This window comes from Lates calcarifer, linkage group LG6 (genome assembly GCF_001640805.2).
Source record: "Lates calcarifer isolate ASB-BC8 linkage group LG6, TLL_Latcal_v3, whole genome shotgun sequence".
Taxonomy (NCBI): domain Eukaryota; kingdom Metazoa; phylum Chordata; class Actinopteri; family Centropomidae; genus Lates; species Lates calcarifer.
In genome coordinates this window covers 9,534,893-9,562,636 of record NC_066838.1, presented here as the reverse complement: position 1 = coordinate 9,562,636, position 27,744 = coordinate 9,534,893, and the positions used below count along the sequence as shown (strand labels likewise).

Genomic DNA, 27,744 nt, shown 5'->3' with positions numbered 1-27,744 from the left:
TCACTTTGCCCATTAATCACATTTTGAATGACTGGAAAAAAAGGGACCAAACATTTTTTCATTTTTCATCTCAAACTATCATCAGCTGAGACAGAGGAAGAGACAAGTGTGCCTAGACAGACTTTGGCAGGCATAAAGAACAATTTATCCATTAAAACAAAGGCCAAAATGGATGACAGTGTGTCTGAATGAGATCAAACCAGTAATTACACAGAAACCTCTTCCAAGGAACACGATGATTTTCAAGGCGCTCTGAGTACGCTCATCAGCACAATGTCGGTCAGTGTGTTGGGTGTGGTGCAGATTGAAAGTCGGTGTGTATGTGTTGTGCTGACCCACATCTCTCAAGCTTCAAAACTGGCATAGCTGGAGTAGAGGACCTCTTTTATAAACTCCCTGCTGACAGGTGTGATGCATGGGGTCTTATTGCCCAACTGGCCACTCATCCCTGGAGCTGTCAGAGAGGAAAATACTCTGCCCCGGGAGGCAGCGCAGCTTTCCCCAGAGCACAGCCTCTGTGTTTAATATTACATTTCTGATGCTTACCCATCACAGGTACTTTACTTTGAAAGTCAAGTCAGCAGGTATGCTTTTTGCAGCAGTGCCCTGCTTCACATTTACACACAGTTATAAACACTCATGCTTGAGAGCTGCTCAATACTAATACAGCCCTCTACAGCTTTTGAACAAGGAATGTCAGAGGGAGTCATTCATCTCCCTGTCCCACATTAGAGAAATAACAAAACATCTAAGGTCACTCCACTGCTGTCCTATTTATAATTATCTAAATTGTATTTCTTGTCTGTAAACATCCTGTTATTTTTTATCTAACTGTAATCTGTTTCCTTTGTTTAGTTACATTGACTGATCTCTGATATTATTGTCTGTTTATGTTCCTTAATCCTGGACATGCACTCTACTAGTGATCCTAACAATTAAATGAATAAATGTAATCCATGGATTAGAAAAGGCATCTTTCTGGTCCCACTGTTATTTATGTTACTCTCATCTCATCCCAAATAGTGTAAAATCCCCCTTCCCTCAAAAATGTGTTGACTTGGATGTTTGACCTCCTCTGTGCAGAATGATGAATGTGCAGAATTTGACTCTAGACACTGCTGAAGGGGGCAAGTTCCTTTGCGCTCACCTTAAATCAGAGTTTATGGCACATACGACTGAGCATGATTTGAAACATCACAGCTACTGTGGAAGACAATCATGGCCTTTTATGCAACATATGTGATGTGAAAACCTGAAGCCTCCAGTGCACAGACACAGACTTTTCAGTGAAATAGGAGACATCTTGTGTCAAGCAGCTGAACTTTAGAAATTAAAAATATTAGCATTTTCTCAGATTCTCGATTTTTTTTTAATATGGAGAAGGATGTGATTTTAAGAATTTAAAACAAGATAACTGAACCTTTCTGTGAAAAAACTACATCCAGCACATATTATTATTAAGCCAGGTAAATCTGGATGGTCTTATTTTTTTAGTCTGACTAGAAGGTAGGATCTAATTTTGTTTCTAATGTGTATTTTGGTGGTGATTTTGAGAATCAACATGCAAGAGAGTGGCAGCAGCAAATCCTATTCAGCTGTACTGTTTGCTACTTCCTAATTCAATGCCAGCTCCATTTACCAGATACTACCATAGCCTATTTTTGAGCCAGGAAAGGCCCTGGTGAATAAAAAGTTGAGATATGTGTGGGACTAGTTGATCCTGAATATCATTAATTCTAGTGGAATAAATAAATTAATGGGTTGTAAACAATGTCACAGCTTGAGGAAATGCCATACACAAACTCCCTGACCTTTGACCTACCAGACCTTCAGAATGTATTATATAAAAGGTGGGAAACATGTAGTTTACAGATTTTAAATTCGTACCAATGGCAGGAAGATGATTTACCAAAAGCAGTTTCCTGGTTTAAAAGTGTGTTATTAAAAGTTATCACTCAGAGTTCAGACAAATGGCCTCCTGGTGAGAGGAAATGGGGATTATAAAAGAATAAATTAGAGGATTTATCAGCAGTGAAGATGAAAGAAATGGTCTGTGATTTAAGAGGACACAACAATTTACAGCCAATATTAGAATTAAAACATACATCTCAGCAGCAACTTCAACAGTTTAAGGTTATATTTCTCATTTTTAGCATTTTATCAGTGTAGTTCAATATCAGTATAAATACTAATGTGTATGAAATATAGTGCAAATCCTTGAAACTATTTCAGCATATATTTTATCATAGTTTTATCCAGTTTACATGTGGTGCATGGCATCACCCACAGTGTAGGAGAAGAGCTCTCCTTTACCCCATGAGGGATTACAGTGGCCCTCAGAGGCCAAAATACCATCAATCTTACTCATCTCCAGTGAGTGCTCATTATCTAGTTATCGATAAGAGTCCTGGAGAGGTTCCTCCTTGCGTGACAAATGATCAGCAGGAGCGGCTTTAACCCACTGTCCTGCAGAAAGGCTAAGACACCTCTGACAATGAACCTCTTTAAGGCTCAGAGAGGTTGTCATTTGTGACCCTTCTAGAACTGTTTGTTTTTTACATATTAGTATTCCTGGAAGAAAGGAAGAATAGGTGAGACTTTTATGAATAACGCTATAGATATGTTTTTACTGGGCTGTGTCTCTTTGTCACAAACACAGATAACAGAGTCACTGAAGGAAAACATTTTTTTAAAAATGAATAAAATAAGAATATCTTCTTTCATCTCTACTGGCAGCTTGCCCTTACTGCTGATTGGCTGAGAGTCATTACCAGAAGCACCTCTAATCTATGACCTGATTACTCAACTGTCTATTTTATTATATGTGGTTCCATTAAAAATGTCTACACACACATCAAAACCCAAAATGGGTGAACGCTTAATTAAGATCTATTAAGATTCCCATTACCCCTCTCTGTGTTCACACAGGGCTCTACACACTGCAGGAGGAGGAGGAAAAGCAAAATATTAGAAACTTTATAAAGCAGCCAGTAGGGACCTGCTCAACTTCCAACCAAACAAATGACCTTCCCTCCACAGTCAAAATCTCTTAGACCATAAATCCCAACTGTTTTTATTTACATGACAGCCAGAGGGCTTATTGCGTGACCAATAACCAGCATGTCCTCATCATCCCCTCATCAGATCAGTCAATGGTGAACCGCTATCACATTAGATACTCCGCTTCACTGCACTGGAACTAGACTGGATCCCTTATTGTGTATGTTGCATAGCAACTGCATCAGTCTTGAAGAAAGCATTCAGTAGAGAAAAAGCATAAAGTAACTGCATGTTTCCCTAATAAATACAAAACTAAAACACTAAATTAAACTTTTATTGTGATAGTGACTTAAACAATGCTAAACCATACAACTGACATGACCACCTCTTACATATTGCTTCTTAAATCAAGCCAATGTAACACCTGCTGAGCAGCTCCAAAAGTCAGAATCAATCAGAAAATTGTAATCACAGTATAAAGGCCCAATGCATTTCCCCAGATTTTTAAAGGTTCTCCTGACTCAGCTACTTTACAGTAATGACATCATCATCATCAGGCAATCTGACTGAGAGCTAAGCTGTGCGTTATAGCACTCCCTCGCTTATTCATTCACTATCCTCTATATAATAGTCTCTATATAATACTCTCTAGCACTCTGTATTTCTAAATTGTCATCATTCTGCGTCATCACTGACAAGTGTAGTGTCACACAAGAGGGATTTTGATATCTGTCAAATGCAGCGCTTTGTGCATTGTGGAATTACTAGGACACATTATAAAGCATAAATTTCAAACTGAGAATTTGAACTCTCAAACAAAATGGTGGATGAGAAAATATAGTGCACTAGGTAGCAAATACAGATTTAGACACAGCCCCAGTTACACAGGATGGAAAAACAGGAAAGAATAACTTTCTCTTCTACTGAGGTACAGTGTGTTTACCTCTTGTTTTAGTTTTGTAATAAATGGACACCAAAGAGTTGGAGTCCAAAAACTGTGTTGGACATCAATTCATTCAGTTTTTATTCTCTGTTTTTGACATTGGCTGATTCTACATCATCTTCATTACAATATAAATGATGTAAATTTAATTAACAAACTCAACCTCATCGTTTTGGAGGTTTGTGTAGTTATCTACAGTAGACTTGTCAAATCACTACAATAGTTTAACCCCACAATTAGAAATGTTGAATTGAAGTGTAGGAAATTAATTTACCAAATGCCAAACCAGCCTTATTTAAAGGAGAATACTTCTCAAACTACAGCTGCATCTCCAACAACAGCTGGTCTATTAAAAGTCAGACTGGTCTTTCTACCATTGGTGAATGGATAAAAATAGTCATCGGTTTCATGCTGGAAAAATAAAAGTTACTCAAATCAGTTTTCCCAGAGTTTAACATCCATGTCACTATTTTGCTCCAGCCTATTTGGGGTAACACAAGGCCAAAGTTCAGTTAGCAGCAGCTGATATATTATCAACTATGAAGGACACACTTTCTTGGAAACACAGTTTATTGTTACTTGAATAGGATGGCACTTTGAATTTTGATGCTAGATGTCAACTCACATTTCATATAGTGTATAATTATCTTCCTATAGTGAGTAACTCTCTTTAGTTGCTGTCATTGTAAAGTATCCACTTACAGCATATGACACCGGACAGCAAATATGCACAAGCTCTCATACCCAAGGACTGAAACAACAACAATAACATGTTGTGAGCAAATGCCCCTTCCATTTAATCACAGCATTTCACTAATGCACAGCAGGGAGGCACAGTGAGTTGGCAGCATGCTCTCCAACTAGAGGCCCTGGATTCAATCCCCTGTGTCAGCCCTGCTCCACTGAAGTCTCTAAACTGAACCAATGAAACTCTATCAGCTCTAGTCATCTGAAAATAGCAGGCTCTAAAGGTGCGCTACAACCTTGACCTCTGACCTCTCTGTCAAGAGGGGTAAGCTTAGACAGTTTCTCTACTAACTAAATGTTATACGACCTCCTTGATCAATGTGCCAATAGGTTCACTACTGAAACTCAATACTTACTGAGTACAGTGTAAATACTACTTATGCTTTATTCATTCTTGAATCAAACATCCCTAAAAAGAAAACTATGCTGTGCCAGTTAAAAAAAAAACTTTAAACATCAGCCCATTATTTTACAATGTGAAGGTGAGGAAAACATCAATCAGTCATTAATGAATCCAAGGCTGCATACACTGACTCGAGCACGTCACACCGATGCAGCGTGATTATGAACATCAAATAGCATTGGATTAAGTATCACTGATTAAATACTCATCAATTAATATCAATGGTATTGTGCTCAGAGGTACTCTGAGAAAATATAAAGCTTCAGCTCTAATTGGCTTTTGCAGTGCAGTGCAGTTAAATGGAGACTGTTATACTCTCCACTGTAAACATAAAAATGAATACCATTAAGGCATCCTCAGTGGATATCTGGTTCCAGTGTTAAAACATTTTAAACCTTAGAGCAACTTCCAAAGTTGCTGTAATTTGCTGGTCTATTCAAAATCTAAGTTTAGATGACTTAATTTGACATAGAAAGTGTCCATTGTTTTGTTGGGCCTGTGAGAAAGCATTAACATCATTGACATTGCAACCAAGACATGATTTTCTTAAGTGTAGCATGCAGTCATTAGAGAACAGCAGGCTTCCAGGAATGATAAGTCATATCTACTGTGATTTCCACAATTCCCTCCCTGCATTTGATTGTCCTGTAACATAAAGCTGCAGTAAATACCTCAGATTACCACCCATACAGGTGCAATCAGTGTCAGTAGGATGCCGCACCACAAATTTACTAATAAGGTAAAAGCTATTAAATGGTCACAAGCCAGAATCCAAAATGCTGTTTCATGTTCCTGTAGCACATTTTAAGCACTTCTCTTAGCTGAGCAACCAGCTTGTCACAGAGTAAGTAGTTGAATTTTCCATCACAAGTGTAACCCTAGAGGCTGTCTTCCTGTTTATGTTAAGCTAGCTCCAGCTATGACTGTAGCTGGATCACTGGGCACCATATGGCAGAGGGTTTGGAGTTTATCTCAGAGACAGACATGCAGTTTAAGGTGGTCGAACAGTGCCATGCATTAAAAATGAAATTGAAAACTGATTATTACGTGCTATATGTAAGTATTTTAGTTTAAAATATTCAAAATATAACTAAAATTATCAGAATGATCAGAATATGAAAAAATAAAAATCTTGAATTTATGTCAAAGTCGTCAATGTATTGTATTGCAGAGATATCTGCAATATCTCTATCTCTCTATCTCTTCTATCTCATAATACAACTTTGTATCTCAAGAGGCGGTGGTGAGTCACTGCAGTGTCCAGTTTGCCCTCAGTCCATCAAGAGAAGATGAGGAAGTAGCGTTGCCCAGAGGGCAGGAAACCACATTTGGTGGCAAAGAAAAGAAGTGAAAGAAATAGAGGCACAAGAAGAGTTAACATTGTCTCTTTCCACCACTGGAGACAGCTCTTGGCAAGTAAAGGAATGAAGTTTGATGCTAAACAACGTTTCCTATAGACTGGTAACAGACAGCTGTTAATGCTAACGCTGGTTATGTGAAAAAAACTTATATATGGCACCTTTAAAGCAACTAGAATTTATTACAATCTTTAAATATTCTTCTCATTGTGATTAACTCCATATTACCATATGATACTGTCTGAGGGAAGACAGACTCTTTCCAGTGTGTTGTGGGAAAAACAGAACAGTGTGAACACAGGCTAACGCGGTCGCAAAATGACAGAGCCAAACGTGTGACAAACAAAATGTCACATATGCCCTGTGAAAGACTGAGATCTGTAGTGAGTGATGCTTTGTGGTGTAGCAGCAACCGTCACATGTAGGCTACAGCACTTTCTCTGAGCAGTGAATGTGATGACTTCCATGGCCACTTTCTGACTTGCAATTTCAATAATCCACTCCTCCACTCCATTCCTCTTGTTTCTACTGTTTTTCTGTTGGAAAAACATATTAAGATAACATTTGAAAGAACGTAAAGATCAAACTGCCTCCACATTCACAGTCTTTAGTCATTTACATAGATTACTGAGAGAATCAGCTGTTGGCAGTGGCGCATGTATTACACACAACAGAGAGATATTCACTTTTTCTAAATGCCACAGTATAATGGTTCATATATCTTGCTTCCTTTTGATTCAAATCAGAAATTCATGTCAAGAAAACTGCTGTATAATGAATAAAAATGAAGCCTCTTGGGCAGGCAAGAAGTTTCTCCATCTGAAATATTACTCATGAAGATTATATGCATGCTGAAAAAATTATTTGGCAAGCAAATAACTGAATGTTAAATTTGTTTGGCCTGATGTGGGAGTTGTAAATGCATAGCCAATATCTTAAATCCATCATTACTGTGTGCTACTGAAATGGAAGATGTTAATATGGAGCTAAACTAAACATTTTCACAACTAAAAACATACAACATACAAGTTGGATTGTTTATTGCCTGAATTCTAAAGAAACTTTACTCTTTTAGTTTCATATTTCGGTTGAAAATCAGCAAATTAAATGTGCATTCTTATATTCTAAATTAAGAGATCTGATTATAAATTAGATCTTAATTTTTAAAAAAGATTTTTAAAAAAACACAAAGAAGACATGAAGTAGCATTAATAAGATCAGTGGTGGAGGTGTAAAGCGTTGCTAAAATTGTGAACAACACATCTCCGAGACACGTCCCTCCTCTACGCCTGATGTGATTACAAGATATCCAGTATTCTCTCCATAATGTGAAAAACAGCCTAGTTTAAGTACACTGATTTGTTCCTCTGTGGTGCGTTTTTCTTCCCATCACCAACACAGTGTTAACTCAGTGTCTAATCTTGGTCATATCCAGTAATCCCACACCTACCAGCTCTGTGCAATTACCATTCTTAATCCAGCACACTGCTTTAACGTATAAAACGCTCCTCACTCAGTTAAGTTAGTGCGTGACGAAGCCTGGAGGATGTGATATTTGTAAATCAACCTTTCACTTAGGCCACTTTTTGATCCGCATTTGTGTTGCATGGTAAATACTTATCAAACAATCCTCAAAATGGGTCAGATTTGCACGGTGGGACCACAGGAATGTTAGATTTTAATTCAAATATTCATATTTATGTACTTTTCCCTCTCATCCGCTGAGCTGCTCGCGCTGCAGGACACCACCTGTTTGGATGAAGCCCCATTGTTTTCTTTTGCACCTATTAAAATGAGCTCAATCGCCAGTGAGTTTGACATTATTTTAATCAGATGTGTGTGTGCGTGTGTGTGTGTGTGTGCGAGTCTTGTCTTACCTTTCAGAAGACGTTTAGAGCTTCTAATGGCTCATTGTTCCGGGGAATGAAAACACTCTTTGTTGAGTCACATCAGTTCAGGTCCGTCAAAGTGGCTTCCCAGCGTTTACATCCCCAAACTGAGCAGCGTCAGGAGCGTCGACAGCATCAAGTTAAAGGAATGACCTGAATGAAGGATGAGTCCTCAAACACCACATCACCACAGCTGTACTCCTCTCGTATCTTGTTGTCCTCTTTGTCTCACTCACTGACGGGGGAGGGAGGAAAAATATAATAATGACAAATTATCGACGAGTTGGGTTAAAATTTCAGCTTCTTCGGCACGCGGGGGGGCGAGTGATCGCGCGACAGCACGAGAAATTTAGGTAAAAGACGAATTTCTTCCTCTGTTTTCCGACACTGGCGAGGCGAGCGACGGATGAGGCATGACTGCTGCGCGCTCCCGACAAGCTCAGGCTCGTTCGCGGGTCAGACTCTCCGTGGCCGTGGGAGTGAACCGCAATGAGAAATAATTCATGGAAAAGAGGTCGGCATTTTGACAGAGCGAGAACTGCTCCTACATGTTGCACATTTGCTTTGAATAGAAAATAGGTCTTCTAACCTCTGAATCAACACGAAGGCCTACTTTCATTAAAGGTCTAATTTGAATGAGTTGATTAAAAACGGACTTCATTAAAGCTTTGACTAAGAGGGAGCCAGAGGAGAAAAAAAAGAGATGTCCATTGTAAGTAGCTATAAGTCTCTAAATTGCACGGAATCTAATTTTGCCATAGCATCCATTTTCATTATGCAAACACTGTTAAGATGGGCTACTGCACTGAGCCTCCCATATGTAACAATCGCATTAATGCACGTTATTTTCTCATGTAATTCATGTTCCTTTAAATGGGCCCTTTTCATTGACATTATACGACTTGTTATGTAAGAGTGGATGATTTCTGTAAGAGCGGCGGCTTTCCTCCCTCAGGGCTTAGATTGTACCCAGCGAGAAGACTAATAGGCCCGACATGAGAGGAGATTCACAGAGAGGCCCCTGGTGCCTTGGTTTTTTGTCACTATTATAAGGATTATTTTCATTTTCATTTATTTGGTGTACGGTCAGATGAGTAGTGCACGCTCTCCCTGCTTCCCATTCATTAAAATGGATACACACAACCACACCTGGGAGCTGCCAGTGCAGCACACAGCCTGGCTGTTCAGTAGCCTACTGAAGTGCTTTGAAAAGAAAAGCTCCTCTACACACTGAGGCTGAGTAGGAAATTTCCCCTGAGCTTCCCAGCTGATCCAGTCAATACAGTCAGTACCTAAAGATACACTGCAGCCTCAAGTTTTACACTCTTATTATTCAAATGCAAAGGTACTGCAGCAGAAGCTACACATGTCTGCCTGAATAAATGCTGGTTGTCTGAGTGCTCATGAGTTGCTCACCTTGTGGGACTCCACTGTAAGGCCCTGTCTAATGATGTCAGTGCATCCCCTCCACCTCAGCATTAAAAGTGGAATTAGTAACCATGTGCATTATTCAGGTCATAAAGAGGCTGAATTTTCAGCAGCCCAACGACCTAAAGCTTTTCACCCCAGTCATGTCATGGTGGTAACATGGTCCACGTCACAGTTGGCAAAATTATGTAGATGCATTCTCAGCTCAGAGACTTCATTCAGTGGGCAGGTATGGGTGTGATGCACAACAGAAGCTGAGGAAAAGACTCTTTTGATACAACACAACCGGAAAAGAGGGAAACAAGATGAAAGAGCATAAGCTGATTGTGCATGCAGCCATAAGGTGTGTGTGAGAGAAAGAGAATAAAAGAGGGGAAGGTTGTGAGGGGGAATTGAGTTGAAAAAAAAGTATCTCTTCTCGATCACATATAATTTTTTTTTAAACCAACTTTAAGTCAAATGACGCACTTGGATTCACAAATGTGTCAAAAGTATAATTTCAGTGAGCAGCAGTGTTACATTTGAATGTGTGTGACGCTGCAGGAGCTGGCCCTAATCTACGTTCATCTCTTTTCAAGATCTTCATTGTTCGGTGAAGTAAAATGAGTCAGGATTACCTCAGCAAATCACTCATAGAGTGCATGAATTAGCAATCCATTCACAGAATTACAATGGGCATCAAATGGGCATAAAATCAATCATATTTCTGTTAATAACCTGAATAATTTTAGATAAAGCTTTTGCAACAAAATGATTCTGAGATTTATGATGGTGCATGGTTAAATAGAGGTGTAGCTGCTTATGGATGGTTTGTTTTTGTACTTTAGACTTTAATAAGTTTCATTGTTTGAATTGGACAGGGCAAGAGAGTTTGAGTTTGTTAAAAGAAGCAGACTGTCCATCTCTAGCCTCTCCTGTGTGATGCTAGGTGACCTGGAAGTAAAAAGTAACAGAAGGCATTCCCGCCCACTGGCTCCGCTGGCACCGGGCTGCCCTCCACTCTCACCGTCAGCTCCATGATCACACATCACATCACACACACTCACACACACCCACACACACACACACACACACACACAAGCACAGACACAGCAACTCTTTAATACTTAACACTGTTTTGAATGTCCTCCTGATGTGCTCTCTTCACAATCTTCTTTTCCATGTCCTCTCAGGATTGCCACCTCTCTGTGTGGAGGAGTTTGTGTGCCTTACAGTCAGAGGCAGCCTAATTTAGTAGTACTCCCAGTAAGGTCCCCTGTGGTTGTAAGAAAAGGGAGGTTCCAGGCCAGACAAAGTACGGCCCGTCACCTACTCCTCTGCAAGGAAAGCCCTGCTGGCTCCAAGCCCAGATACCAGAGGAAGGCTGAATGTAGGACTCATATCTCTGCTTTGTGAAGGTGCTCCAGGAAGAACAAACAAAACAACTTTCACAAACAGAAAGGAACACTGAGTTGGTTAACCATTCTCTATGCGAGGCCGACATGTCGAGGCATCTGACACTTCTGCCAACAAACCTAAAAGAAGCATTGCGTCACGCAAATATTGACAGACATATTTCCAAGTGTGACCTTGAAGTATGATGTGCGCGCGGTTCATGTTTCTGTGTCTCGTTTCATGTGTGGAAGCAGAGCCCCTGCTGTTGGAAAATGACTGACGATGGAGATGGAGCTGTGTGCACTACCAGGAGAAAATGCAAAGCGGGTCACTTGGTAATGAAAGCAGAGAGTTTTCTCAACTCCACCACACTGTATCATTTATCCTTCCTTCAGAGTCCTTAATGGCTTTTCTCCTGCACCAGAGGATCATTCATCTTCTAAGTAGCCTTGTCAGTCTCTTTACACTGGGATAAAGCAGTGAGAGCGCTGATATCCCCTAATTTAGATGCAAAGACATGAGTGGACATATGAGATCAGCTTTTTCCTTCATTTCATTATTCTCTGGTGGGAAAAACTGTTGATATGCAGCTTCCTCTGGAGCCATTGTCTACTGTCTCTAGTCTATATGCTGTATGTGTGGCAGGCACAAAGATTGTTTACATGTGCTTTCAATGATGCAATTTAAAGCAGATTTCAGCATTTTTGTTGCTACCTGGAAGAGAAACATCTATTTCTGATAATGTCATCTCCTCTATTTCAAGTCTCTTCTTCCACATAAGTAACCATGGTTACCATATTGTGTCTCTACGTATAAAAGCCAGCTGCTACCAGCAGAAATGAGTGAAGACAGTAATGAACACTGTAGTGAATGATGAGAAATGGCAATCGTTTCTGAAGGTTTTAATTTCAGGAATGGTCTGGCATGTCTGTGCTGATGTTGTACATCAGGCGCATGCTTCTCAATAAAGGTCATATTTCCCAGAAGTCTAATCTTGCCATCTAAAATGGATCCTGTCTCCCTGTTTCCTCCTTCTTCCACAAGATGTCTCGACTTCACTGGGGTTAAAAATAGATATATCCCCCCAGTGCAGCTTGAGCCTAACTTTATTTTCATAGGGGAAATGAAAAGCACACATACTGTGCTGCAGGGACTGAGGGGAAAAAACAATAACCTTCAAGATCCAATGACAAATCAGTTTCTGTCTGTGTAAGAAAAACAGTATGAGGAACAAAAAAGCGTTTTGCTCAGGTTTGGACCTGCGTGGTGCTCTGTTCTTCATACAGCTCTCTCACTGGGCTTTAATCTTGTAATTTTCTTTGGTTTGATCTTGAATTAGTCCTTGCCATCTGTTGCACAGGGTTGAAGCCTCACTCCTGAGAGATCAGATTCTAGGAGTGTTGAAGAATGTTCTCAATACACAAGGGACAAACCGATCCTGCTAAATATTTGAACAGGAGTTCGTATGGCAGGTTATTAATCACGGCCGTTTCAGTCCCTGCATGTCCATATGGATATTGATTTCTCACTGTGTGCTGCTTACCCCAATTCATTTTTCCAAGAGAGAGATGCTCGTACGGACACACTTTATTTCCCAGCTCTGGCTCCTATCAGGCTGTGAGCAGTCCTCACATCTTACCTGGAGACAAAGAGAGTGAGGCAGGGAGAAGAATGGAGGAGACAGCGGGACAAACAGAGTGAATGAGAGGAGCAAGAAAGTGACACTGCGAGAGAATGGAGACTGATGAGGACATGACAGTAACCAGGAGAGGGAAAGGAAAGGAGAACATGGTAAGGCAGAGCGAATGCTGGAGTGAGAGTGTGACAGACAGGCAGAGGAAGAGGAGAGCAGAGAGAAAGGAGGGGGAGGGGGAGGGCGGGCGTGGGAGTGATGTGAGTTGAGTCAAAGCCCCTAAGCTCCCCTGATTTCTCTGTGAAAGACACAGTGCTGAAAAGATGGATAGCGTGTGCCCTCTCTGCCAAGGCATGCCCAAGACAATGACATCATCACCATCAAACTATCAAGGACAAGAGGCGAGAGCCCCAGACTCACGCTTGGATCTTTTATTCATTATTATTCACTCACTTATTCATCATTTTCCTTGGCATCAGACTTTGCATCACTTTGCACTGACACCAATCATGAAGTCTTCATACTTAAAAATCTTCTTAAAACAACGTAGCGCTCTTACTTCTACATACAGTCAGACTTTGCACTGACAGAATCATGGTCATGAATAGTCTTCATACATCAATAAAAATATCCCCAAATCAAAATATGTACTCTCACTTTTACATACATATACAGCTATATGTGGACACTTTGGTACGTAGCACAGGAAAAAAATAATCACAGGTTTAGGTTTAACAGGAGGCTACAATTACAGAACAGGAGAGAGAGTTGTTATTTCCTTCATACTGCATGTGTGTTGTGTGGGGTTGATATACTACTGTCGCACGCGGGAAATTCTGTCGAGCAGAGGCGTCACTGCTGGCGCTCCTTATCTGCGAGTCTCTTTGCTTTATTCTGGAGGTAACGTGCTTTGCCCTCTTCAAAACGTCTCTGCTCCTCCTCTCCGTCAATCTGAGAAACAAGCAAAAAACACACAATATTTGTTTTTCAGACATCATCATTTACACATATTGTGCACAGGAATGTTTCCCCGGCTGTTATTATATTAACCATGGGCATGAAGCTCTCATCTAATTTACCAGTCTGTGCTGTTGTGATTGCCATTCATCTTCTTGGTGAAATACAGAATGAATGATTGAAACTTGAAGAGGCTCTGTGTTATATACATACAAAGTGTGCAGCAGAATGCATTTAAGCAGAATAAAACCACATGAGGTGATTTACAAGACATTTGTAGGACATCAATACATTTGTAATTCCTTTAGCTGCATATCAAGAACATATTAGACAACACTGTGGATGTAAATGCCAATTTTGTATTCTTGCAATGCTGACAAGAAGATGTTCAGTAAGGATGGTGATGAGTCAGTCAGGTGGTCAGCCTGTACATGACTCCACTTCTTTGGTCATAAGATGTGTTTTTAAGACAACTACTCACCAGATTGAATGAAATATAATCAACAGTTTCCTACAGATAATTCAGACTGCTTACTTTTCATGGTCAAATCTTTCCTTGACTTACATTTTGGTCCATATCAAGGTAACTCAAACTAATTAGAATATTTCCAGCTGATGTTTTCAGATGTACTGTTGTACTGTAGCATCATAATCTACTTCCATAACAGGGTGTTATAGCCACATTCATATGCAGTTTTAGCTTGTAACACACAGCATATATTTGTATCATGCTTTTTGATATTGACAGCACCTTCATATCCAGGAAATCTGGGAAGCCCCCCTGGATTTACAGCTGCTATGAATCACTTTTACACTTCTGTTTTTATTCTGAGCAGCACTTTCAAGCCTGTGAAGAACAAATCTTCTCCTTCACTTAGCTCAGTCTGGCTGCTGATTCGTGGGAGGAAGCACTTGCTAGCCTGCACAGTTTAATTAGACTGCCTGGCAGCCGCGTGACTTAAACAACAATACCACCACCAGTGACGGTGTCAGCACTTACTTTCATGGTTCTGCCCGCTTCTCCACTCCCTCAACTGAAAACTGCTCCTAGGCAGCATGTACACATATATGTTTTGTGTTTGTTTTTGTATGTAAAATGTACTGTAAAAGTCAATATCAGCGTTAATTACATGTTCAGATGGGAGGCTTTTTGCTGTGACACACCAGGTGGTTGGCAGATTCAAGAGCACCTGCCACTCAGCAGCACTCTGGGTGCAAAGATGACAGGTGGCACCTTAACTTTATGGAGAGAGCAGGGTGGTAACAGATATGACAAAACATCATGCCAGGAACAAGCCCAGGGGTCACAACTCAAATGTGATGAGAATATTAAAATAGTGATGTTGAGCTACAAATCCAACACCGATAGGAATGTCTTCTCTGTAGAGCAGGTTCAGGAGTTTGCAGCTGTAGTATTGGTGTGTTTGTTGTATGCTGGTTATATAACAGTCAACATACTGCTCAGTCAATTTTGCTTTTGCCATTCATCTGAAAGTAATGGATAATTCCAGTTCATTGATTTTTCAAAGGAAAAAATAGAGAGAGAGAGAAAGTTTCACAACAATTCCATTATTTTCACATATTTACATAAACACAAATGCTGCTCCAAAAATCTATTTGTCAAAAACTTAATTTCCTCACTCCAAATCAATAAACATGTACACTGCCAGGAACAGTGGCATCTTATTCTTGTGTGTGAAAGTTACAAACTGACTGTGTACAGTCACACTGCAAATTGATGTCTATATACTGGATAATAAATACGTTGTGTTGTTTGGGAGCAGTAGTTTTAACATCCAAAACATTCTCTGTTCACATACGACAAACATACTAACATATTTCAGTGATGTCTTATTGCTGTATAACAAGTCACAGTGAAACAATAATACCATGCTTTCTCTGCTTTCATACTCACTGCACAGAAAGCAAGCATTTTCTTTAGAAAAGTGGTTACCAATAGTTACCTGCGGCCATGTTGAAAGGCAGACAACTACACAAACAAGGACTCTATCATTGTGATATTTTTTGAGCTGGCTGACTCCCTGGATAATCCACTGCCCTTATCTATTCATAGTGAGCAGTAATTAGATTATTAAATTAAGCCACAACAATCCTTCTTTCATACAGCTGCTGCTCGTACCAAACACATCCACCATTTAACACAAAACACTGGTTTAAAATGATTTTACTACAAGTCCAAAAAGGCTGTGGTTGTGTAACCACAGCAAAATGAAACAAAAATGGTAACATGGTGAGATTACGTTTGGCCAGTAGAACCACTGTGGGAAGAAATAATGCTAAATAATGCTCTGTGTGTGTGTGTGTGTGTGTGTGTGTGTGTGTGTGTGTGTGTGTGTGTGTGTGTGTGCATTGATGGAAAGGCCAAGTGTTTAGGTATTTCAGGGATGCAAATCAACCATGCACACACAAATGTGAATTTATCCAAAACATACAAACAAATGCACATACTGTATTGTTTAAAAACAAGTCCACATGGTGGTAATGCAGTGTCTTGAGGCTGTTTGCACCTATTCTCATTGTTTCTCTCCTTCAGCTCTCTCATATTCCTCTCTTTCTCCTTCCTTCACCCTCTCTCTCTGTCACTCAGGCCCCTGAGGACTTGCCTATTATTTAATTATGCTTTTAAACCATACTGAGCTACAGCTTGAAATGGCTTAATGAACAAGCCAGTTAAAAGAAACAGTACACCTGACTACTGCTGATGAGGAATGACAGTTAATAACAATATGAGATATGGCCCTCTAAAGCCTTCTGTCCAAGGTAAAGGAAACAGATGATTCTGGCAGGAGGGTCATGTGAGCACTGACTATTGATAGACTGCAAGTATAATTTAAACTTTATTGATGTGCAGTCTCTCCTACAGTCCTGGGTTTTGGTGGGGTTTCTTGAGATTGGCTAAAAATGCATTTTCACTAATGAGCCAGTTTCCAAGATGATATTTACATATGATGTTTTTCAGTCCTGTCTCTCCTGGCCAAATAAACCATATGACCCAAGACCCAAATGTTCCAGTTATTTATTTATTTATTTATTTCCAAGATACTCCCACAGATTAGGCAGAAAAAGACCATATCCATGCTGAAAAGAAGAGATGCTCACCAACTGATTTGACTTGCATCATAGCACGATTCAACCTGCCTTAGAAATGCTGGCTTAAGCATGATATAGAGTAGATGTTTTTTGAACAGCTGTTCATATTGTTTAGGTTTGTAATGGCTTCTTCACTCTTTTAGTGACCACAGGAGATGATCCCCTCTGAGGTAAGTGGACCACAACATCAGGGCTATAACATCCACAAAGACTTAATACTGATGATTCCTACTTTTTTTGTCCATGTGTATGTCTGTGTGTACACATTGTTAGTCCTGTTGATAATATGAGCACATTACTGCTAGACTGCACATGTGCATGCTTATGTTTATGCTAATGTGGATCACACATTTGCATAACGCAATGAGACAATTCAATGGCAAGCTCAAAATGTCCTTTTGGTGTCCCCATGTAATTGGTATTCCCAACAGTGGCCCCAGTCTAATAACTATGATTATGCAGGATCATCAGCTACTACTGGTGGCTCTCTGATGCAGAACCTATCAACCTATCAACACTCATGCTTGTTTTATGTGTCTTTAACTGGACTATTTCAGGCAATAACATTGTGCACTCTGCAAAATGACATTGTTCCAAGACAGGAGATGTTTTGGTTCATAAACCATACCTCAGGTATACTGTACCATGACGGCAGTTTGCAAAGACTAGCTCCATTGCATCTGTCTCAGAATGAAAGCAGGGTGAGCAGTAGCCTTTCTTCTCAAATTACAGCTATTTGGAAATTATCTCATTATTGTAACTCAAACATTCAATCTGGCATGCATTATTTTATTAGTGTTTTGCAATAATCATTCAGAATCATGAACCAGGCATAAGATGGGGTAGAGAGATAATATATAGGGTTCCCTGGTAGCCTTATGGTTAAGGCACATAATACATAATTGCAATGTCAATGGTGCAACTCCCAGCAGTGGGATTTTTACTGCAGACCTATAGACTAGCATTGCCATCCCTAGAGCCATATGAATGGAGTAGCTAAAAAAACACATTGTTAGAATACAAAAATGAATAAATAAATAAATCAAAAGGTCATCTGTTATAGATTGCACTGGAGCACATGAAATATCAATCTGAATGTGTTCCACTGGGAATCAAGACAAAGTCAGATTCTCAGAGCCTTGGCTACTTGGGTCAAACAGCCAGGAAAAACAGCTGTTTCACCTGGCGTGCTGGTCGTCCATTAGGTGGACAGTTGAATGGAGAGTGACAAACCAAATGGTGTAAACTTGGAACAGGGACAAAGCTTGTAAAAGGGCCTCGCTCAAACAATGCCAGCAAAATGCCAGAGGGGTTCCTTTGTGTTGGCACAAGCTGTTATTAGAGTGGGCACGGGGCATCAGTGGCACTGCCAAATGCCAGTGTCTCAAAAGTAGCACTAAGCTGTAAGCAACCGCCTCAAAAAAATTAATTAAAGAAATAATAGCAGCCACCTGGAATACCATGAGACTGGATACTATCCTACAGTATATGTTTGTGTGTGAAACAAAGGATGACATTTAGACAATGCTGAAATGTGTTTCATTTGTAAACATAAGAACAAAACCTGTCAGATACTCTGCTCTGGCTTCTTCTGAATGCTGGAAGGACCTCTGTCCATGGATCCTTCTGTTCAGACATAATATTTTATACTGTCTGAAGTTCAGCCTGTAAACCAAATAATACCTCAATAATCTGTGCTTCTTCACAGTTCAGTAATTGCTGTGTTGCATGAGTAGTAACATGATATGTACAGCTACAGTAGGTAGTTGTTTGTCAGTGGTTTACGTCACCTTTAAACACTTGCAGTTATATAATTAATAAGTCAGAGGCGGAATTTCACCTACCTCAAGTAAAGTTGATTTTCAGACATGAATGGACCCCATCATTATCTTGAAAAACTCATTCAACAAACATGCGCATTGCTTTTGTGTACTCCGTGAAATGTTTGGCAGTAATTTAAAGAATGAATCAATTGCTGGGCCACAACACTTTTTCAGAAAAGCGAGACAGAAGTAATTTTCAGTGAGCTATAGCTATGTTTTGTTTAAAGGCTTCACATTTCAAATAACACTGAAGACATTCAGAAGTACTCGTATTTACCTTGAACTTTCGATTATAAATGGGCATCAGTACTAGCTCTGTTTATGTTCCTGTCGGCCTGTCCTTAATTAAAAGTAACACTTTTCTGTTTCTTCTGTAGCACTGCTGAGGATCATTATGGGAAATTAAAAAATGAACCTAGAATGAGTTGAGATTGAATTCACCAGAAAAGTGACTCATAACACTCGATCAAAAAATATATAACTCATGTATGTTGGGATGAAAAGTAAAGTGTTTGCTCCCTGAATGTGTATTACAGACACTCTCACAAGGATTATGCCATGTTCAAAACTGAGAACTGGATGTAATTTAGTATTAGTTATGAATATGGAACAGTGTAGGCTTTGATGCATATTAATGAATAAGGTATAATGAAAAACTAATATTCATAATTTACTATCTTTTACAGATTGGTGTGCTGAAGCGCTGCGAGAACAAATGTCAGTATGTTCTCCGTGTCATGCCTTGGATTACCACAGAGGCAGAAATATCTGCAACTCTGGCACGAGTGTACCCGTTAACCCATTGCTGATTGTCTTGAATGGGAGGCATCTAAAAATAAATGTGCATCATTTCATGTGGACTACAGGAGGTTGCCATGACAACTAGGCTTGTTTTCGTGTCAAGGGAGGCCAGCTGAGCCTCTGCCAGCGAGGAGGGAGCGAGATGGAGGGGAAAGGGAGGAGATGAAGAAAAGAGGGCAAAGGAAGGGAGCGGGTGGGATAGAACGCGAGGGAGGGCAAGAGAGATGAATAGAGACAGAGGGAGTGAGAGATGAAGGGACAGATGGAATAAAAGAAGACAGGAAGGAGAGATGTGATGAAGGATCAAACATACTGTATGAAATATAAGTAATTCACTAATTGACTGTATTTACTTATTTTAACCCTTATCCCTATGCAGAAGGATTTCTGAATGTGCACGCAATTTTGAGCAACAATAATCTTTTCATTCATACCATAACACACATCCACACTTGGGTTCTTCTCCCTCTCCCACGACTAGCTGGAGGATTCAGTGCTGACCTTCTGGTTCTTCCAGTAACAAACCTGTTGTTCTAACCTTCAGACAACTGCCACCTCTTTAAAATCATCAGAAACTAAGACATGTGCGTTAGTCGAGGGTGCTTCCAGGCATTTTTCGATTATTTCTATGCTGGCCCAGTGTGCACATACATTATTTCAATACTTTTCAAGGGTACTGCTGCAGAGAGGTGAAGCATCCCCCCTGACATCCTCCCTTCTGCTCATGCTGTCCTCTTTCCCCACTTCAGCATTACCCACAGTATGCTAACATTAGTGACAGCTCAGCTACAACCCCCAACATACACACACAGACACAAATGCACACAGAGAGAGTCCCTAACCCCCCTGCTGAGCTAAAACAGGCAGGAAAATCTAAAAATAGTCAACGCATCGGGCTAACTCGAGAGAAAGAGAGCATGTGAGAATTGGGTGGGGGTGGGGGGGACCTGCAGTCAAAAATAGCAGAAGCAGTCCTTTCGATCAGGCTATTTATGGAACACAACTGGAGCAAAATCTGCCACGATGTCATGAGAAATACATTAGTGAAGGTTCGACATTTATTTTTAGCTCTCCGGGGTGTTTTTATGTTTAAATTGAAGGATTCAGTGAAAGAAACATAAGATATTCATTGATGATGTAAATAAAGAAGAGGCGGGGGAGACTCAGCCACATGAAGATGTGCAAATATGTGTCCTCTGTATGAAACATGAGTGATTTTTTTGCCAGTGTGAATGGATTATGCTGAGAACACAGGACCAGAGAGACAAAGCAGAGGTGAAATGTAATCTCCTAATTTGTTTCCACAACGCATCATTTGATCCTTTCATGAGATTTTGTCAGACTCTGCCTGTCCAGGCTGGAGATAATGAATATACATGAATTAAGGCTTCGGTTCTGGTTTTAGCTTTTTGATTCATGAGAGCATTATACGAAGTGGAACAGACCTGAAGCCTGTGCTGATTTGGGGAAAAGGGCAGACCAAAGAACACTTCCTGCAGAGACTGGAAAAATCATTCTACATGTAGGTTTCCATAAAGCTGGAGAATAAGAGAGCTCTAGTAGTGGCGGCTGTGAAGGAGTAGAATTGGCTGTCCCTGAAATACATTTTAGCCATTTACAGTAGCCAATCCAGTTCTTCAACCCAAGTTCCTCACAATTAAATAATATATGTAATTTCAAACACAAAATGTGATCAATATTAGGAATATATAGCAATCTACTGAGGTAGATGTTGAACCCCCCCACCACAACCACCACTTAAATCCTGCCTGGGCAAAGAATAAGCATCTGAAATAAACAGCAGATAGGTGTTTGTTTTATCATTTTCAGTACAAGCAAATAAAGATGATCTGAGGGAGAGGGATGGGATTTTTTTTGGCTAAGAGGATGAGGAGGGCAGGATAGGCTTAAAGGAAGATGTATTTTTAGAAAATCATACAAGATGAGATAAGATAAGTTGTGATCTTTGGACAGAACCAGGTTAGCTCCCTTTCCATTTTCTGCACTAAACTAATTATCTGCTGGCTGTGAGAAACATTTTGTGTAACCGGCCGAGGAGGAGAGTCTTGCTCTCTGGTGGATGATCTTTGGGGGAAACTTTTTGTTGTCATAGAAACAGTAAAAAAAAAAAAAAAAAAAAAAAAAAAAAAAAAAAACATCCGCAATTATTGTACATAAAAGGAAGGAAAATGATAGTAATGATTACCAATGTTTACTTGGATAATACGTCTTCATTGCTGATGGTCATTCATGCCTACTACCAATTACACTTAATTAATTGTTTTTGTTTGTCTTTTCTACTTTAGAACAAAAAAATTCTGTTATCACAACATGCATGTGTACAAATGTTATTTGCTTTCATGCTTTGTTCAACTTGTTATCATCTGGTTTATGAGGATAATTAATGTCATTGCTGCGTTTCCATCCCTCACAGTCCCATCTCCACTGTTAGGGGAAATCCAGGTGTTAATTGGATTTCCTATAAATAAACCTACTGCCATGAACACAGTTTGGATGGGCACTCCCTCGTTTTGAGTCAATCTCATCCCACGTTCAAATCCTCAGTAAATACTCATAAAGCAAGAAATAGAATGATTGAAAGTCGTCATCCTTCTCTCGGTCTTATAAATAAACACAAGCATTTGTGCTCAGTGATCTGTTCGAGCACGTGCACATCCAAGCCCTCTCTCACATATACAGACCTACACATGCAGGGGCCCTATTTGTCTTTGCTCTGACACACAAACAAAGTCTGTCTATACTGTACCTCTATCCAATATTTTCTCTCTAACACATGCACACACACAAATTTCTCTATTCCTGCCCTTGTTTATCTGACATGCTACATCAGAGCCCTGGCAGCTCAGGCTCCATTTAGATTTCCATTTAGATTTCCATTTATAGTGTTGAGGATGAATTATTAACATCACCAAGAGATTTTTTTTACAGCCCCTCTTTTCATAAAATTGAGGTGAACAGAGAAATTACAATGACTCTAATCATCGCTGCAATTCCCTGCCATTAAAACAAAAGCCATGAGCAGCTTGTGCGAGATGGAAAACCAGGTAATAAATTCATGGAGGGAGGCAGACAATGGGTCTACCAAATGCAGGGTTTTTGTGAAATGGAAATGGGGGAGACTCACAGACACTTCAGAAAAGGCCGACCTGGGGAGACGTGACATTCGATGCCCATTTTCTATCAATCCAGCAGGGGCACAAGCAGACAACTGTGTTTCCAAATAGACACGTCATGGTGTTAAAGGCTGATGCTGCACCTTCAAGTGTGTGAGAATGTTTATGGTAAGTGGGGTCGCTGAAGTACACCTGTACCAATCATTTTCCATGTTTCACTCTCATCCACAATTAGACAGTAATTTGTAGTATACATACTGTATTTTTCTGCAGGCTTTGGTTTGTTATTTTGGAGAGAGGAAGAGAAATATACAGGTTAACCCAGAAAACAGCTTTGTTTTTCACTTTTAATGCATTTCTCAGGCTCACTCAGTACTCTGCACATACTTAAAGTTTAATGATTAGCCCAGGCGCAAACTCTGTGAATTTTGTACAAGTGTGCACTTGACACAATAATGACCTGCTGTTGGTCTGTCAAATTCCACTGCAGCTGCCCACTCAGCCAATGCCACTGTTATGGACTTTCCTTGACTAAAAAACAAAGGTAATGCTATCATTACCAAATCAAGGCACAGATTCATACCCTGTTGTGCAGTGACTAGTGTGTCAAAAAGAAAAAAGAAAAAAAAAACAACCATTCAATCAAGCAAGACAAGCCCAAAGACTTCAAACAGAATATGAATGTTGAGTGACAAAGGTGGAGTAATTGTTATTATCAATGAAATTGATTTAATGGATATATAAAACTGAACTGCAATCCATTAAATCTTTTATTTAATGCTTTAAATGTGATTTTAATTGCTCCTCTCTTGTTTAATTCCCACTCACTGACAAACTGACTTCATCTCACACAAAAGTTGGACGTGTTTTACAGGGATCATCGCAGAGACAATCATGGTGTGTGGACGGTGCCAGGAAATGGTTTAAATGTGCTGAGTTAAACAGATGGCCCACACATACAGTGTTTGCATATAAACAGGGTTTGGACCATCGTGTACTGAGGAGGCAGATCAAACAGCAGGTGCCCCTCTCCTGTCTGCAGGTAAACATACACACTTAACATCCGGACAATAAGTGCTGACTCAGCGGACTTCACCACTCAGGGGATATTGTGGGGTTGTTAGCATTAAGCCCTCTGTGAACATGCAGACACAGCAAAGAATGTATTGTACTGAAAAGACACTGACAGGCAAAATTGCCAGATAAAGAATAGTGTCTCTCATCATGTGAGCTTTCCAAAAGTCACGTGTCACTGACCAAAGGAATTTTATGAAGACGAGTAAAACGTGAAGATACAACAGACTACAAACATTCAATTGTGTGTATGTACCTGACATTTAGGTGGTAATGAATTACATTTAGTTGAGTTTAGTTGTCATTTTAATGCAAATCCTTTTATGTGTCACTTATTTTTTAATAGTCTGTCATTTCTCCTTGGCAAAAATACAAAATAGCCAAGCACATATCTTCTCATTAGAGTAAATTTCATATTTCATCATGTGTTTTTTTATTCAGTAAGTTGCTCAAGTTTCTTTTTGAATCTTTATCAGATCTCATAATAAACAGAGCTGAACAGGGTTTCCAGTTCTTAAAGGTGATACCTCAGCAGAATGGCATGATACAAATCCATGGCCTGATTTTTTCAGGTTTTAGGGTACATCATACCTGCACACAATCAAGATTTTACTCTCAATGTGAATGCTGTGTGGAAATGTATGTAGTCTGTATTTGATTCTATCTGGACATCTGGATTTGGAAGATCAAATTAACTCAGGTTTTAATAAAATAATGCAGAGTCTAGATGGTACTAACCTTAAGTGGAGGAACAGGGAGTGGCTTATTGTCCTTGTCCAAGGAGATGAAGGTGAAGAAGGCAGAGACAGCACGATACTTCCCTTTTTCTGCCTCCACCAGTGAGGTAGCATCTACCAACACTTCGATTTCCATTGACTTGTTACTCACAAATGTGAGCCGCCCTGTCACCGTCACCACACAGCCTTGGAAGAGAGAAGAGGGACAAGATAGGGAAAAAAAGACATGTCTGACATTACAGCAGTATATTGGTTTTCCAGGGTTTTTAATATAAGTAAGTATGCTGCCTTAAAAGACATTTTTATTTATTTTAGAGAGGAAAGGAGAACATCTCAAACTCCTTTCATCTCAATTTAATATCACTTCCCAAGAGAGCCTCAACTTTTAAAATTCTTTGTTTGATTCAGGTTACTCTGTCCTTCAGCCATCCACAGAAAATGTATTTAGCTGTGTTATTTAAACGTTATTTAAAAGGGAAAAAATTAAAAAGAAGAACTTGTGAGAGTTATCAGGTTTTTACAAAAATAGAAATACTGAGCTGCAGTTACCTCACACCAAGATTATTACATGTTTTAAATCAGCAAAAGACATTCATTTAAAATAATGTAGGCTGAAATCAAACTAAGGACCTTCATGTACAATTATACTGAACATGAACTGAACATGCAATAAGCTGGTATATTGATAGTCAGTTAAGGAAAAAATTACATCTGCTCTTGCAATCTACTTCACTTTGTTGCATCATGAACGTCTTGAAGTCTGTTCCAGTGAAAGAGTCACCAGAGTGAAACAGGCCCATGATCTCTGACTGGAAGAATTTCAGAACTACAGCCAATTGATCTGTCCTCCTTTTTTCAGATTAATACAAAGTAGAATGTTCTTTTTTGTGCTAACGTAGGGCAGAAACAGTAAAACAGAACAGAACAGTAAAAGCTGAGTTGTAATTTAGTTTACCTTTCTAGAGAGGATAATGTTTGTTATTATATGTCCAGAGGACACATCATGTCCAGTGCTGCAGAACATTTGCCACATTTGCCTTTTCTTTGAACGTCATATCATCTAATCCATCTAATGTTTGACTCATCAAAAATTACTGCTGCTCCCCTTTTGTCACTGCTGGCAGTTAGTGGGAAAAACAGTCAACTAACAGAACTGGGCATTGCTGATATGTTTCTTTATTCTCTTTCATGTGTCTGTACTGTATTATTACTGCTGTTGCCATAGAGACTATGAGAGAAGGTGTTATCCCTGCAGTCTGGGACAGATCTCGAGTATATGACTGAGATCTGATAAAACAGTCAATGTATTAAATAATAAAAGATGTACATGGAAAGTGAAAAAGGCTTTTATCAGAAGATGTGCTGCAAACCACTCTGACGTTTTGAGAACAATTTCTACAAGAACTACACTTGGTTGTTGTTCAGGGATGGAGCTCCTATACTCATGCAGTCAACTCTTCAGAAAACTCATGACACTTGGAGTTTGAAAAATAATTCTATCTGCCATCGAATGATTAAAATGACCCATGTTTACCTGGGTCTTCGTGACCTCTTGTTGTCACATCGTCTCTCGGTAAAAGCAGAAGCACTACCACAGAGGATGATTAAATTGATGGTTGAGTATACAAAGTGCATGACTCTGACACCTGACACCATGGTTTGTTTCCAGCTTACTACCAGTATGCTTGGTTTCTTTTAAACATGACATCAATGCTGTGGATGATCTAATTTTAATTACATTGTTTTAACTGAGCCTTAACCAGATGCCAAAGATTTTTAAAAAATGCTCATATGAGCTGATTTTTGTTTTTTTTTTTTTTTGTTTTTTTACATATGGTCCATTTTGAAGCCACTAATAATGTGCAAGAGTTTACAAGATGTGGAAATATAATTAACTGATATAATTACAAATGTATCTCAATGTACAACTGCATCGCTATAATAACTGAACATTTTGGGAAATTCTCAGACTTTCTCAGACAAGACTCAACACACACTTGAAAGAAAGTGGTAACCACTAAATCTGAGCAAATTTAACACAGTTACTATATTTTGTGTGTTGCTGCTCCTGGACACTGTTCTTAAAACATTTTCAACAGCCTTCCTTTGGCACCATTTCAAAACCAAAGTGAGCATACATCACCTCAACAGTTCCCTTTTTCTGGCTCTGCGCAACCATTATTTCCCCTATAGACTGCCATTTTAAAAAGTTTTGACAGAAAATGTCAAACAAGTTGAATTAATGTATGAAGGTTTAATACTAAAACTTTCCCAGGGTCCTGAAAAGCTTTTTATATGTGAGACATCATCTCAGTGTAATGTCTATGGGTCAGGTCACACAAAAGCAAACAAAGAAGAGAAGGAAAGAAAATGTTGGGGTGTTATGCTGAGTGACCAACTTGGAATAAACAGGCGCCATTTTGGATTCTAGTATGCTGTTCTTGTCATACATCCACGACTCTACCAAACATTATTTTCTCCACTTTTCAGCGATCTTTTCAGAATTCCACTGTGTCCAGTCCACAAAATGTGTGGGGAAATTTTCAGTGCAGTGGAGAGAAAATATGACAGCTCTGAATTAGATTTTTCAGAGAAAAAAATAATTTTTGTCCTCACCCTTTATCAGATAGGTGTTATGAAATTACATCATCATTATCAGTGATCAGATTTGAGAAATGACATCAGGGCGATAATGAAAATCCCACTAAGCAAAGAACTGTGAAAAGGTGATTCAGTGCAAGGATTGTATAAGAAATCAGGATAAAATGTGGCAAAACAACAATCCACTCATTTCCATGCAGCTTCTGAACCTAGCAAATACACTGGAAGTATTATTCACTCTCTGAGTGTTTTTATATGTTACTGCCAGGAGCCTGAGTCATTCAGGTAAACTGTCTCTGGCATAGATGTATTAGGCTCAGTGAAGCATGCTCTGCTCAGTGACATTACACCAAAAAATGAGCCTTGATGAGACTGGGTGATTTTTTAAAAAAGACCTTCATGATTAATAATTGATTTATGCAGAAAGCAGATCTTGGACTTGTGCAGCGCTGAAGGTCAGCCAACGTGAAAAATTGGCAGAGTCCCATCTCTGAGGAGCTGTTTGATACAGCTAATCTACTGTGAGGAGAGTCCATGCCAAGGCTTGATGCTGTATGCACTAAACTGGGAATGTAAAACCTTTGAGCTATAGATTTGCTATTTTAGCTACAGTCTACGTGACTTAGAGTTTGGGTTTTTTGGACAAGAGAGAATATGTTTCTCAGGTTGTGAAAACAACACAGAGAAATCTACAGAGAGTGGTATTTTCTTTGTTGTTATACATTTTCCAG

General features: G+C 39.5%; 2 protein-coding genes across 5 annotated transcripts in view; both read right to left on the bottom strand.

The window, feature by feature from the left end:
• Window positions 1–9,102, bottom strand: part of LOC108891650 (probable G-protein coupled receptor 153) — a 34,051-nt gene extending 24,949 nt beyond the window's left edge. Inside the window, 1 exon segment of the mRNA XM_018688886.2 lies at window positions 8,329–9,102. The gene's annotated coding sequence lies outside the window, so the exon portion shown is untranslated.
• A 4,089-nt stretch (window positions 9,103–13,191) lies between these two features.
• Window positions 13,192–27,744, bottom strand: part of acot7 (acyl-CoA thioesterase 7) — a 51,372-nt gene continuing 36,819 nt past the window's right edge. For all 4 annotated transcript variants that reach the window (XM_018688913.2, XM_018688914.2, XM_018688910.2 and 1 more), the window contains 2 exons: window positions 24,414–24,598; window positions 13,192–13,726 (listed from right to left, as the gene is read on the bottom strand). In XM_018688913.2, the coding sequence (XP_018544429.1) occupies window positions 13,628–13,726; window positions 24,414–24,598 (284 nt within the window). In that variant the 3' untranslated portion in view covers window positions 13,192–13,627. The remainder of the gene's footprint in view (window positions 13,727–24,413; window positions 24,599–27,744) is intronic.